Raw genomic sequence first — 15,354 nt, forward strand, 5'->3', positions numbered from 1 at the left:
GAAGCTTTTAATTTTAATTAGATCCCATTTGTTTATTTTTGCTTTTATTTCCAATATTCTGGGAGGTGGGTCATAGAGGATCCTGCTGTGATGTATGTCGGAGAGTGTTTTGCCTATGTTCTCCTTTAAAAGTTTTATAGCTTCTGGTCTTATGTTTAGATCTTTAATCCATTTTGAGTTTATTTTTGTGTATGGTATTAGAAAGTGTTCCAGTTTCATTCACTTTGCTGACACAGGTCCATATAGTCAAAGTTATGGTTTTTCCAGTAGCCATATACAGATGTGAGAGGTGGGCTATAAAGAAGGCTGAGTGCTGAAAAATTGATGCCTTTGAATTGTGGTGTTGGAGAAGACGCTTGAGAGTCCCTGGGACCACAAGGAGACCAAGCCAGTCAATCCTAAAAGAAATCAGTCCTGAATATTCACTGGAAGAACTGAGGCTGAAGCTGAAGTTCCAACACTTTGGCCACCTGATGAGATCAACTCATTGGAAAAGACTGATGCTGAGACAGATTGAAAGCAAGAGGAGAAGGGGGTGACAGAGGATGAGATGATTGGATGGCACCACTGACTTAATGGACATGAGTTTGAGCAAACTCTGGGAGATAGTGAAGGACAGGGAAGCCTGGTGTGCTGCAGTCCATGGGATTGCAAAGAGTCAGACATGACTTAGCAACTGAACAACAACGATGTTTTTGCTGACCAATCAATGCTGGACATGGGGAACAGGTCCAAGAGCCAAGATGTCTACCAATATGTTGATTCTTGGGCTTCCCAGGTGGGCCAATGGTTAAGACTCTGTGCTCCCAAGGCAGGGGGCCAGAGTTCAATCCCTGGTTGGGGAATTAAGATCCCACATGATGCATGGTGTGGCCAACAGTAATATTGATTCTTCAGTTTTGTGGGTATAGGATCAAAAGGAAAAGTGAAAGTGGCCTCCCATGACATGAAGCAGATGTCACAAGTACAAGTCAATTTAATCCATCTGTCTAGATAAAGTTTCTATCATAGAATATGGATTGTTATAGGCACAAAGTCAAGAAGGAAATAAAATTGTAATAATTTTTGTGTAATGAGCTAGAATAAGGGCTTCTTATTTAAAAAAATATATATATATATGTATATATAAGGCTTGGTCAAAACTTACACCATTGAAATGGGATGGAGAAGGTATACCGCCTTAGTCTTTGCACCAGGATAATAAATCTTCCAAGGTAATGGGAGCCATCAGTTCAGTTCAGTCACTCGGCTGTGCCTAACTCTTTGCGACCCCATGGACTATAACACATCAGGCTTCCCTGTCCATCACCAGCTCCCGGAGCTTGCTCAAACTCATGTCCATCAAGTCAGAGATGCCATCCAATCATCTCATCCTCTATTGTCCCTTTTTCCTCCTGCTTTCAATCTTTCCCAGCATCAGTGTCTTTTCCAATGAGTCAGTCCTTTGCATCAGGTGGTCAAAATTTTCGAGCTTCAGCTTCAACATCAGTCCTTCCAATGAACACCCAGGACTGATTTCCTTTAGGATGGACTGGTTGGATCTCCTTACTGTCCAAGGGACTCTCAAGAGTCTTCTCCAAAACCACAGTTCAAAAGCATCAATTCTTCAGCCCTCAGCTTTCTTTATAGTCCAACTCTCACATCCATACATGACTACTGGTAAAACCATAGCTTTGATTATACAGACCTTTGTTGGCAGAGTAATGTTTCTGTTTTTTAATATGCTGTCTAGGTTTGTCATAACTTTTCTTCCAAGGAGCAAGCATCTTTTAATTTCATGGCTGCAGTAACTATCTGCAGTGATTTTGAGAGCCGTGGCACTTATAAAATGATAAAAGATAAAGCCAACTTGTGGTTAGTTAACTAACATTTGCCAGTAAGTATCTTATATACCCCAAAAAATTTTTTCTGAATTCCATTTCCTGCCTCCCAGCCCCACCTTCCTCCTTCTCTGCCTTTAGTTTTGTTACTAATCTCCATTCTTTACCCATGGATTAGCCTCACTTTTTAGCACTCTAACCTCTTCTAAGAATCCCCCCTGCTCCCATGGGAAGAATTTTCTTAAGATGAAGAGATGGTCAAGAGAGTGAATTAAACAATATTTTTGAAGAAATGGAGAGAATTGGGCAATTCCGTCAAAAATTTTGTATTTAGATATCTTCCTCTTCTAGGAGTTTATCACACAGATAAGCATATGTAATGAATAAACATATATTTTATGTGTAAATACACACATATATTTAGGTTCAGTGTATTATTATCTATGATAGTAAAAAATTAGAAACAATCTTCATGCATACTAATGGAATTTTTGGTTTGTCATGTCCAGTGTTGTCGTTTAGTCGATAAGTCATGTCCGACTCTTTGTGACTCATGGACTGTAGCAAGCCAGGCTTCCCTGTCCTTCACTATCTCCCGGAGTTTGCTCAAATTCTTGTCCACTGAGTCAGTGATGCCATCCAATCATCTCATCCTCTGTCACATGCTTCTCCTCCTGCCCTCAGTCTTTCCCAGCATCAGGGTCTTTTCCAATGAGTTGGCTCTTCACATCAGGTGTCCAAAGTATTAGAGGTCCAGCTTCAGCATCAGTTCTTCCAATGAATATTGGGGCTTCCCTCATGATCCAGATGGTAAAGAATCTGCCTGTAATGCAGGGGACCTGGATTCTATCCCTGGTTTGGGAAGATCCCCTGGAGAAGGGAATGGCTACCCACTCCAGTATTCTTGTCTGGAGAATTCCATGGACAGAGGAACCTGGTGGGCTACAGCCCATGTGGTCGCAAAGAGTCAGACACGACTGAGCAACTAACAGTAACACTATCATGTTTAGTAGTTAGATAGTATCTATCTCTTCTTCCTTCCCTTCATATCCTTGCCTTGGCTTCACTGAGAACCGAATACACGTCTCCATCCCTTTGACTATGGACTTACTTTAGCCCATAGTTTATGAACAGGGATAACAAATGCTTCTTCAGATAAAGAGCTTTGAATGGGTTTAGAAGATTTGGTTTGCCCTCTTGAGCTCTGGCTTTCGTAATAAAAAGAAAAGCTCACCCTGTGTAGTTAGGGCCACTTAGCTTGGATCTCAGGATAAGAAATAAATTGAACAGACCTGAACTTGACCTGGGGTCTAAAGCATGGTTGGCCCTTTCAGCCTCCACACTTTTGCCTGGGAAATAAAAGCCTGTTGTTATAAGCCACTGAGATTTAGGATTGTTTCTTATTTAGGACTTTGAAGGAAATCCAAACTAATTCAACACATATACTATGAATTGCTGTGCAGTCTATAAAAAACTGGAGCAGATTACTTTCTGGCCTTTCTCTCATTTCATAAAGTCTTTGGATACATACAGATATGCAAACCCTTATCTAGCCATTCTTTGTCCTTTTCTCCCATCATTTCTTCATGTGTATGCTATTAATAATAAGTAATAATAATAATGATAGAAAACCCATATGTGGTAGTTAATGTGGACTGGTCATTGTTATGGTGTTTTACATATATTGTACTCATCAAATCCTTATGAACCCTAAACCTTAATTATACATATTATTTCTCTCTTTATAAATGGATAGCTGAGGCAGAGAGTAATTGAATAATTGCCAAAGATGATAAGCATTTAAACCCTGTGTTTCAATGGAATATTACTGAGCCATTAAAAAGAATACATTTAAATCAGTTCTAATGAGGTGGATGAAACTGGAGCCTATTATACAGAGTGAAGTAAGCCAGAAAGAAAAACACCAATACAGTATACTAATGCATATATATGGAATTTAGAAAGAAGGTAACAATAACCCTGTATGCAAGACAGCAAAAAAGACACAGACATATTGAACAGTCTTTTGGACTCTGTGGGAAGCGAGAGGGTGGAATGATATGGGAGAATGGCATTGAAACATGTAAAATATCATATGTGAAATGAAACGCCAGTCCAGGTTTGATGCTTGATACAGGGTGCTTGGGACTGGTGCACTGGGATGACCCACAGGGATGGGATGGGAGGGAGGTGGGAGGAGGGTTCAGAATGAGGAACACATGTACACTCATGGCAGATTCAAGTCAATGTATGGCAAAACCAATACAATATTTTCAAGTAAAATTAATTAATTAATTAATTTTAAAAAACAAACAAAAATAAACAAATAAACACTGTGTTTTTCTTTTTGTGATGCAAGAGCCTGACATAGGCTTTGATTGAGGAAGCATGCATTTCAAAGGCTACCTCACACATTGCCAGCCAAACCCACCTCCTTGGTTTAGAGATCTTGGTTGATTCAGATTAACTGTTTGTTTGGGCCACTTGATTTTATTCTTCCTGTGATTGAAATTCCAACTCTTGGGTTTTAAATCCATCCATTAAACAGTGAACCTTGAAGATGAATCCCTTATTTTCATCCACAATAAAAGCAGAACTCCAAGCCACACTCTCTCCCTCTATCCACAACCTCACTGGGTGGCCCAAGATGTGCTTGTCCTTTCCAGGACCTGTGAGTAATAAACATTTCCTCCCCCCAAATTTCCCCAAAGAGCTGCTGAGGGTGCCTTACAATCCTAGTAAGAATCAAAAGGGCCTGACCAGCTCACTGGTTATCATAGGCACAAAACAATCCCACAGAAGTAATGACAGAGCTGAGATACAAATTCACTCTGTCTCCAAAATCCACTCCCTTAAGCACTTACACTATACTACCTTCGAACAAGCCCTAGCATTTTCCCTTGGGCTTTTGAACTCTATTTCATTCTGACTTCTTTAAGGAAAATAATTTCTGAGAGATCCTAGGTTTGCACAAAAGAACTCCTTGATTCTATTGTTTCAGTGTAATTATGGATACTACCTCCTTTATCTCTCAAAGGGATGTGTATCTTTACAACAAGAGCAATCTATCTGAAAAGAAAAACAAGAAAACAATCCCATTTATAATAACAACAAAAAGAACCAGTTACTTAGGAATAAATTTAGCTAAGGAGCTGAAAAATCTGTACAGTAAAACCATAAATCATTGATGAAAGAAAACAGACACAAATCAAAGGAACAACCTCATGTGCATGGATTGAAAGAATGAATATTGTTAAAATATCCATACTACATAAAGGGTTCAGGAGCTGTGCTGCCATTCCCTGTTTGCCTGGGAACCAGGCTGGAAGTTGCTCGGGATACAGAGCTTCCTGAAAAGCCTTCGCAGGGCACCCTTCACCTCCTGGTTTCTCAGGCTGTAGATCATTGGGTTTAGCATAGGGGTTACAACTGTGTAGAAGATGGCCACCTGACGCTCCTGGTCCAAGTCGTGGCTGGAAGATGGCCGGAGGTACACGCAGATCACAGAGCCGTACAGGAGCAGCACAACCAGGATGTGGGAGCTACAGGTGGACAGGGCTTTACGCAGGGCAGCAACTGACTGCATGTGCATTATGGCCACACCAATGCGGGCATAGGAACCTAAAATAAAGAAGAAGGGGCTGACCACCACGGCTACCCCCTCAGTAAATATTAACATCTCATTGACCGCTGGCCGGGTACAGGAGAGCTTCAGCAAGGGTGTGATGTCACAGAAGAAGTGGGTGACCTGGTTGCCACAGAAAGTTAAGCGGGTGACCAACACACTATAAAGAAGGCTGTTGAGGCTGACGACCACCCATGAGGTCAATGTTATGCGTAAGCAGAGGTGATGGCTGATGATGGCAGAGTATCTTAAGGGGTCACAGATAGCCACATAGCGGTCATAGGCCATGGCAGCCAACAAGTGGCCTTCCATGCTGCCCACAGCCATAAAAAAGAAGAGCTGGAGCATGCAGCAGTTAAAGGAGATGGTTCTGTTCACAGACAGCGTGTGCACCAGCATCTGGGGAACAGTGATGGTTGTCAGAGAGATGTCAATGAAGGAAAGTTGGCTGAGCAGGAAGTACATGGGGGTCTGAAGCTTAGGGTCTGAGAGGGCAGCAATCATTAACAGAGCATTGCCCATAACTGCCAGGAGGTACATGGGAAGGACGGTCCCAAAAATGACTGGTTGCATCTCTGGCCAGTTGGACAGGCCCAATAAAACAAATTCTGTTACTTCTGTCCTGTTTCTAGCGGCCATAAGACTCAATCCACATCACCCACAAAGAGCAAGTGTTAAGATCAGATAAGGTTGAAATTTACTCAGAGATAGCTTGCAGGAAACATCTTTTCTTGCGCAGATGTCCCTAGTTTTCCAAAATGAATTTTTTTCTCTTTAATTTTTTTCCCAGGCCATTATTTCTTATTCATCCACTCACCTACCCATTCTTTAGTGTATTCCATGTTCATGTATTGACCACTTACAGTCTCTCAATTTGACTAATACTAATGACAACAGGATAACTCAAACACAGTCCTGGACTTTTTGAACTTCACTGTATAACAAGTAAGTCATCACTGAACATATAATGTTTTTGGTGCTTGCTGTGTGCATTCTAAATATCAGGCAATTGATTCTCACAACAGTCACTCATCGTAGAAACTGCTTTCAGCCACTTAACTACAGGTGAGAAAGTTAAAGCCAAAAGAATACTCTACTGAAGGTCTTATGTGATCTAAAGCCTGGACTTAATCCTGTACAGTAAGCCCCTTATATACAAACAAGTTCCCTTCCAAGAATGCATTTATAAGTTCAACATAGCCTAGATACCCAACTAACACAATTGGCTACCTAACACTGCACTGCAATAGGTTGGTAATACATTAAAATAAATAAATAAATAAATAAAACATTTTAAATCTTACAATACAGTGCCTTAAAAAGTGTAGTAGTACAGTACAACAGCTAGCATACAAGGGCTGGCATCAACTGAACAGGAAGAAGAGTTACTGGCTTGAGGAGGCAGATGAGGTGGGAGATGAAGAACAGAAGGATCATCAGCAACAGGAGATGGAGGGCATGCTGCAATTTCACTCACGCCTGACATTGATGGCCCAAGTTCTGGTTCCTTGCTGGAACCAGATGCACATTTGCATCTTTGAAAGTTCACAGCTTGAAGGTTCATATGTAGGGAACTTACTGTGTAGTTTTATCAGCCTCAACACTTCATTTCTCAGAGTTGGAAGGAGAAGGGAAAGATCCTCAGACCCTGGTCAGATGTCTGAGTCTCTACATCTTTGCTGGGGCACTGAAGTTAAGATCTGGTCCTAGCTTTGCATGTCCAGAAACCCAACTTTTTTTTCCCCCCCACAGGAGATCGCTTATTCCATTAAGTCAAAGGAACTTACCTGGGATGAGATGCAATGATAAATATAATTGTTGATTTTGTTAATGATTTATTTTCAAGGAATAATATAATCTGCTAGTGGATGAGATTTTTGTGACTTTTCAGCTCAGGTTTTTCCTATAGGTAGATTTATGCAGTACATCAAAGAGGTAACATTTTGAGGTTGTTTAGGAGGCAAGGATATATTTATATATTTTCAGCATTTTCTCATGAATGTGAATAAAATAATTTTAAAATAGTAGAGTGCAAGAGAACATATACTAAAAAGCAGAGGTCTCTTACCCTATATTTACACACATGTGTATTTAGTTTGACCTCTTCTGGTGATTCACACCTCTCTGCTTCTAAATAAAGTGGTACATAACTTATGTGCCAGTTTTATAATTAAAGATAATCTTTTGGCTTTTTATCAGAAAAGACAAAGTTTTATCTTATTTACATTATTACCACTCTTCCTTCTATTCCTTGATTTTTTGATGATATTTTAGCTCTTCAATTTGTTGCTTTTCTGCTTTTAAATGATTTGCTTCAATCTACAGTCCATCAACTTCAGACTCCACTTATCTTCCTCACCTCTGCACCCCTCTCTAAACTTTGGAAAGCTATATCTTTATTTGCATATTGTCAAGATTGAAAACATACAAATTATGGGTTGTAGGCATAGTTAAGTCTTCCAAAAATGCTAAAAATCAGTATCAACATTAAGATTAGTATAACTGTGTAAATATTTATCATGGCAGTGCCAAATCATGTGTAATGGTTTCATTTATTCTTTAGTGAGTCCAGTGTTCCATGCACCAAAAGATAATATCCCTAACATTAAGATAAAGAACCAAAACCATTTTAAGGGCATCTCTCTTGGTGCTTTCTTTAAAGAAAAGCTCACAGGAGCTTAAAAGATAAAGAAAACTTATGTTTTCCAGTGTCTGTTCTTTTGTCTTTATTTATTCATTTATCCTTTTCCATGTCAGTGATATGGCTCAAACTATATGCTCTAATAATTCTATTATACATTCAAGCCAGTGATCACACATAGACACCTACTAGAGGTATAGAAGAAAGTGAGAGAAAAAAAAAAAAATATGGGAAGGAAGAAGTATTGAAAAAGTCCCTTCATGGGGAAAGGGTGACAGAAAATCATCTTTGAGAAGGAAAGAGTGTCAAAGAGTATAAATTTATCCATCATGAGGATTAAAATGTAATAATATAGAGTCCATTTTCTCTCAAGCAAAGCAAAACTGTATCTGAAAACCGATTATATACAAAAATAGTCATAAGCAGTGGTAGTATTCTTCTGACTTTTTCAATACTCATCTCTATATCTTGGTTATTTTCCAGTATTTTAACATTATTCTCATCAGAATCTGAGCTCTGTGGATCCTGTTCAGACAACTTGGAGATATCAAGGATGCTGATTCTAGAAGACACAGAGAGGAGTAGTTTGTTTAGGAGAGAGGTGAAGAAATACACATACATAGATTTAAACAACTCAAAACCAAACTAAACTGAAGTTTGGGAGAGAAATAAAACAAAAGGGAGAATTCCTGGAATGAGACAGAAAAACATCTCAGATTTCCCAGTTCCCACCTGTACTTTAGGAACATACAGAGTCCTGAAGAAAGGAGAGAGCTAGAGTGTCAAACTCCAATTGTGCTATTCTTGTCTTTCTTCTTTAATGAAAGTACCAAGAGTCCTGAAGAAAGGAGAGAGCTAGAGTGTCAAACTCCAATTGTGCTATTCTTGTCTTTCTTCTTTAATGAAAGTACCAAGAGTCCTGAAGAAAGGAGAGAGCTAGAGTGTCAAACTCCAATTGTGCTATTCTTGTCTTTCTTCTTTAATGAAAGTACCAAGAGTCCTGAAGAAAGGAGAGAGCTAGAGTGTCAAACTCCAATTGTGCTATTCTTGTCTTTCTTCTTTAATGAAAGTACCAAGGAACATATAGTCTTCCCTGTTTTATCAACATCTGAATGTTACAGATATGTTTTACATAATATCTTCTTGATTTAAATTCTGTTTCTAGTCTTTTCCCCTGTGTTGAATCACAAAGGTTGAATCTGAGATGTATAAATCTGAACCTCTTTTTCTCTGTCCCAAGAATATATCTTCAATATTCTCACAAAATAAATTAGGTCCCCTGTCCCACATTTCTTGCACCTGGGGGCTGAAATGTCTGTCCATACCCTCTCCAATTACATGACTATATTCTCCATCTAAGTCTTATTGCTGCTGCTGCTGCTGCTAAGTCACTTCAGTCGTGTCTGACTCTGTGCAACCCCAGAGATGGCAGACCACCAGGCTCCCCCATCCCTGGGATTCTCCAGGCAAGAACATTGGAGTGGGTTGCCATTTCCTTCTCCAATGCATGAAAGTGAAAAGTGAAAGGGAAGTCACACAGTCGTGTCTGACTCTTCGCGACCCCATTGACTGCAGCCTACCAGGCTCCTCCATCCATGGGATTTTCCAGGCAAAAGTACTGGAGTGGGGTGCCATTGCCTTCTCTGCTAAGCCTTATTATTTTCACTCAAAAACATATCTTTCTGTGTATTCATTGTCAATTCCTCCATCTCATTGCTTTTTTTGACTACGACATTTGAACCTCACTCTATTCTTGGGTATTTGGGGTATCAGACTCACATTGCTTTCTACAAGAGGATTATGTGTTTACTTATTTCCTATTCTCTTTCTGTTTACTCTTAGGGCACAATGTAACCTAAATCTCACCTTTTCTCTGTACCTAATGTACACTCAGGTTAGAAAATTTGGGTGAAACTGTGTTTCTTCTCCACATTCTCATAAAACTAGGGATTCCCTTTTTGTCATTTTTCATAAAAGCTTTTCTATAGAACAGCTCATCCCAGTGAGGCAGCACCACTTACATGCACTCATTCTGGGATTCTGCCAACCCCAGGAGACTCCAATTTTGTTCAGATGAAATATTATTTAGAATGGGCTGAGCCCTTGTATCTCCCTTTATCAACTGGGATGGTAGCACAGGTGGCTCCTCCTTCTTCCTTATATCTAAATCTCACTGAGGCTAAGACCATAAAGCATCTAAAAACAACTGTGTCTGTAGGGAAGGTCTACCCCTTAGGGGGCACAGTAGCCTTGTATCACATCAACAGTTAGACAAGGAAAACCTTAAGGGGAACTCGATTCCCATATCAGCATCTTAAGAAGCCATCTCTCCTAACCTAGCTTCTCTATAATTATTGAGTGTTTGTTATTAATTCCAACATTTTAACTCAGCTGAATTAATGGCAAGACATGAGGCTTTATGATACAGCAGTGGGACAACTTCAATTGTTATAATGGCTCCATTCTGCTCATCAATGACTTTCTCAGTTCCTGCCCTCACCTGATTGCATTCTTTTGATGGATTTAATTTAGCCACTTTGCTCTCTGTTTCAGAATTCTCAGCCTCAGAATACTTGATTTAAACACATTTGTGTGTACAAAAAACAGAATGATGTAGAGCACCATAATGAAAAGTCTGAGATGAATACTGGGGAGATTCTTGGGAATGCAGACTGTTGAGACCAAGACCAACCATGGGTTGGGTTGGGAAATTTATAAAATTCCATAAAGATCTTCTATCTTGTTTCAGTGATTTTTCTCCTGGTGATGTGTTTTTGTTGATGTAAACCTTTACCTATTCGGGGCTTCCCTGATAGCTCAGATAGTAAAGAATCTGCCTGCAATGCAGGAGACCAGGGTTCAGTCCCTGGGTTGACATGATCCCTTGTAGAATGGAATGGCTACCCACTCCAGTATTCTGGCCTTGATAATTCCATGCACTATATAATCTATTGGGAGTTGGACATGACAGAGTGACTTTCACTTTCATTTTCACCTATTCAGTCCAGTTCAGTTCAGTTCAGTTGCTCTGTTGTGTCCCATTCTTTGTGACCTCATGGACTGCAGCACGCCAGGCCTCCCTGTCCATCACCAAATCCCGGAGTTTACTCAAACTCATGTCCATTGAGTCAGTGAGGCCATCCAACCATCTTATTCTCTTTTGTCCCCATCTCCTCCCTTCTTCAATCTTTCCCAACATCAAGGTCTTCTCAAATCAGTCAGTTCTTCATATCAAGTGCCCAAAGTATTGGAGTTTCAGCTTCAACATCAGTCCTTCCAATGAACAATCAGGACTGATCTCCTTTAGGATGGACAGGTTGGATCCCATTGCAGTCCAAGGGACTCTCAAGAGTCTTCTCCAACACCACAGTTCAAAAGCATCAATTCATCAGTGTTCAGCTTTCTTTATAGTCCAACTCTTACATCCATACACGACTACTGGAAAAACCATAGCCTTGACTAGATGGACCTTTGTTGGCAAAGTAATGTTTCTGCTTTTTAATATGCTGTCTAGGTTGGTCATAACTTTCCTTTCAATGAGTAAGCATCTTTTAATTTCATGGCTAAAGTCACCATCTGCAGTGATTTTGGAGCTCCCCAAAAATAAAGTCTGACACTGCTTCCCCATCTATTTGCCATGAAGTGATGGGACCGGATGCCATGATCTTTCCTTTCTGAACGTTGAGCTTTAAGCCAACTTTTTCACTCTCCTCTTTCACTTTCATCAAGAGGCCCTTTAGTTCTTCTTCACTTTCTGCCATAACGGTGGTGTCATCTGCATATCTGAGGTTATAGATATTTCTCCCAGCAATCTTGATTCCAGCTTGTGCTTCATCCAGCCCAGCATTTCTCATGATGTACTCAGCATATAGCTCTTCTTGGCCCTCCTGCACCCACACAGCCACCGCTCCTTGGGGTGGGGTAGCTTTGCTGGAGCAGCCATGAAGAGATACCCCATATCCAAGGTAAAAGAAACCCAGGTAAAATGGTAGATGTTGCAAGAGGGCATCAGAGGGCAGACACACTGGAACCATACTCACAGAAAACTAGTCAATCTAATCACACTAGGACCACAACTTTGTCTAACTCAATGAAACTAAGCCATGCCCTGTGGGACCACCCAAGATGGGCGGGTCATGGTGGAGAGGCCTGACAGAATGTGGCCCACTGGAGAAGGGAATGGCAAACCACTTCAGGATTCTTGCCTTGAGAACCCCATGAACAGTATGAAATGCAAAATGATAGGATACTGAAAGGGGAACTCCCCGGGTCAGTAGGTGCCCAATATGCTACTGGAGATCAGTGGAGAAATAACTCCAGAAAGAATGAAGGGATGGAGCCAAAGCAAAAACAATACCCAGCTGTGCATGTGACTGGTGAAAGAAGCAAGGTCCGATACTATAAAGAGCAATATTGCATAGGAACCTGGAATGTTAGGTCCATGAATCAAGGCAAATTGGAAGTGGTTAAACAGGAGATGGCAAGAGTGAACGTCGACATTCTAGGAATCAACGAACTAAAATGGACTGGAATGAGTGAATTTAACTCAGATGACCATTATATCTACTATAGGCAGGAATCCCTTAGAAGAAATGGAGTAGCCATCACGGTCAACAAAAGAGTCTAAAATGCAGTACTTGGATGCAATCTCAAAAATGACAGAATGGTCTCTGCTCATTTCCAAGGCAAACCATTCAATATCACAGTATTCCAAGTCTATGCCCCAACCAGTAATGCTGAAGAAGCTGAAGTTGAACGGTTCTATGAAGACCTACAAGATCTTTTAGAACTACCATCCAAAAAAGATGTCCTTTTTATTATAGGGGATTGGAATGCAAAAGTAGGAAGTTAAGAAACACTGGGAGTAACAGGCAAATTTGGCCTTGGAATACGCAATGAAGCAGGGCAAAGACTAATAGAATTTTGCCAAGAGAACGCACTGGTCATAGCAAACACCCTCTTCCAACAATACAAGAGAAGACTCTACACATGGACATTACCAGATAATCAACACCGAAATCAGATTGATTCTATTCTTTGCAGCCAAAGATGGAGAAGCTCTATACAGTCAACAAAAACAAGACCGGGAGCTGACTGTGGCTCAGATCATGAGCTCCTAATTGCCAAATTCAGACTTAAATTGAAGAAAGTAGGGAAAACCACTAGACCATTCAGGTATGACCTAAATCAGATCCCTTATGATTATACAGTGGAAGTGAGAAATAGATTTAGGGGACTATATCTGATAGACAGAGTGCCTGATGAACTATGGAATGAGGTTCGTGACATTGTACAGGAGACAGGGATCAAGACCATCCCCATGGAAAAGAAATGTATAAAAGAAAATGGCTGTCTGGGGAGGCCTTACAAATAGCTGTGAAAAGAAGAGAAGTGAAAAGCAAAGGAGAAAAGGAAAGATATAAGTATCTGAATACAGAGTTCCAAAGAATAGCAAGAAGAGATAAGAAAGCCTTCCTCAGTGATCAATGCAAAGAAATAGAGGAAAACAACAGAATGGGAAAGACTAGAGATCTCTTCAAGAAAATTAGAGATACCAAGGGAACATTTCATGCAAAGATGGGCACAATAAAGGACAGAAATGGTATGGATCTAACAGAAGCAGAAGATATTAAGAAGAGGTGGCGAGAATACACAGAAGAACTATGCAAAAAAGATCTTCATGACCCAGATAATCATGATGGTGTGATCACTCACCTAGAGCCAGACATCCTGGAATATGAAGTCAAGTGGACCTTAGAAAGCATCACTATGAACAAAGCTAGTGGAGGTGATAGAATTCCAATTGAGCTCTTTCAATTCCTGAAAGATGATGCTGTGAAAGTGCTGCACTCAACATGCCAGCAAATTTGGACAACTCAGCAGTGGCCGCAGGACTGGAAAAGGTCAGTTTTCATTCCAATCCCAAAGAAAGGCAATGCCAAAGAATGCTCAAACTACTACACGGTTGCACTCATTTCACACACTAGTAAAGTAATGTTCAGAATTCTCCAAACCAGACTTCAGCAGTATGTGAACTGTGAACTTCCAGATGTTCAAGCTGGTTTTAGAAAAGGCAGAGGGACCAGAGATCAAATTGCCAACATCCACTGGATCATGGAAAAAGCAAGAGAGTTCCAGAAAAACATCTATTTCTGCTTTATTGACTATGCCAAAGCCTTTGACTGTGTGGATCACAAGAAACTGTGGAAAATTCTGAAAGAGATGGGAATATCAGACCACCTGACCTGCCTCTTGAGAAACCTATATGCAAGTCAGGAAGCAACAGTTAGAACTGGACATGGAACAACAGACTGGTTCCAAATAGGAAAAGGAGTACGTCAAGGCTGGATATTGTCACCCTGCTTATTTAACTTATATGCAGAGCACATCATGAGAAACGCTGGGCTCAAAGAAGCACAAGCTGGAATCAAGATTGCTGGGAGAAATATCAGTAACCTCAGATATGCAGATGACACCACCCTTATGGCAGAAAGTGAAGAGGAACTAAAAAGCCTCTTGATGAAAGTGAGAGAGGAGAGTGAAAAAGTTGATTTAAAGCTCAACATTCAGAAAACGAAGATCATGGCATCCGGTCCCATCACTTCATGGGAAATAGATGGGGAAACAGTAGAAACAGTGTCAGACTTTATCTTTTGGGGCTCCAAAATCACTGCAGATAGTGATTGCAGCCATGAAATTAAAAGACGCTTACTCTTTGGAAGAAAAGTTATGACCAACCTAGACAGCATATTGAAAAGCAGAGACATTACTTTGCCAACAAAGGTCCATCTAGTCAAGGCTATGGTTTTTCCAGTGGTCATGTATGGACGTGAGAGCTGGACTGTGAAGAAAGCTGAGTGCCGAAGAATTAATGCTTTTGAACTGTAGTGTTGGAGAAGACTCTTGAGAGTCCCTTGGACTGTGAGGAGATCCAACCAGTCCATTCTAAAGGAGATCAGCCCTGGGATTTCTTTGGAAGGATTGATGCTAAAGCTGAAACTCCAGTACTTTGGCCACCTCATGCGAAGAGTTGACTCATTGGAAAAGATTCTGATGCTGGGAGGGATTGGGGGCAGGAGGAGAAGGGGATGACAGAGGATGAGGTGGCTGGATGGCATCACCAACTTGATGGATATGAGTTTGAGTGAACTCCTGGAGATGGTGATGGACAAGGACCCCTGGTGTGCTGTGATTCATGGGGTTGCAAAGAGTCAGACATGACTGAGTGACTGAACTGAACTGAACTGACTCTGCCTATAAGTTAAATA

At 40.6% G+C, this 15,354-nt stretch overlaps 1 protein-coding gene across 1 annotated transcript; it reads right to left on the reverse strand.

Annotated features, from left to right (window-relative positions):
- Nucleotides 1–5,100: 5,100 nt before the first annotated feature.
- On the reverse strand, nucleotides 5,101–6,084 carry LOC104991566 (olfactory receptor 1361-like). Its single transcript, XM_010844106.1, has one exon. The coding sequence runs from the start codon at nucleotides 6,082–6,084 to the stop codon at nucleotides 5,101–5,103; it is 984 nt and encodes a 327-aa protein (XP_010842408.1).
- Between the last annotated feature and the right edge of the window lie 9,270 nt (nucleotides 6,085–15,354).

The sequence above is a fragment of the Bison bison genome, unplaced genomic scaffold (genome assembly GCF_000754665.1).
Source record: "Bison bison bison isolate TAMUID 2011002044 unplaced genomic scaffold, Bison_UMD1.0 scf7180017864193, whole genome shotgun sequence".
In the NCBI taxonomy this organism is placed as follows: domain Eukaryota; kingdom Metazoa; phylum Chordata; class Mammalia; order Artiodactyla; family Bovidae; genus Bison; species Bison bison.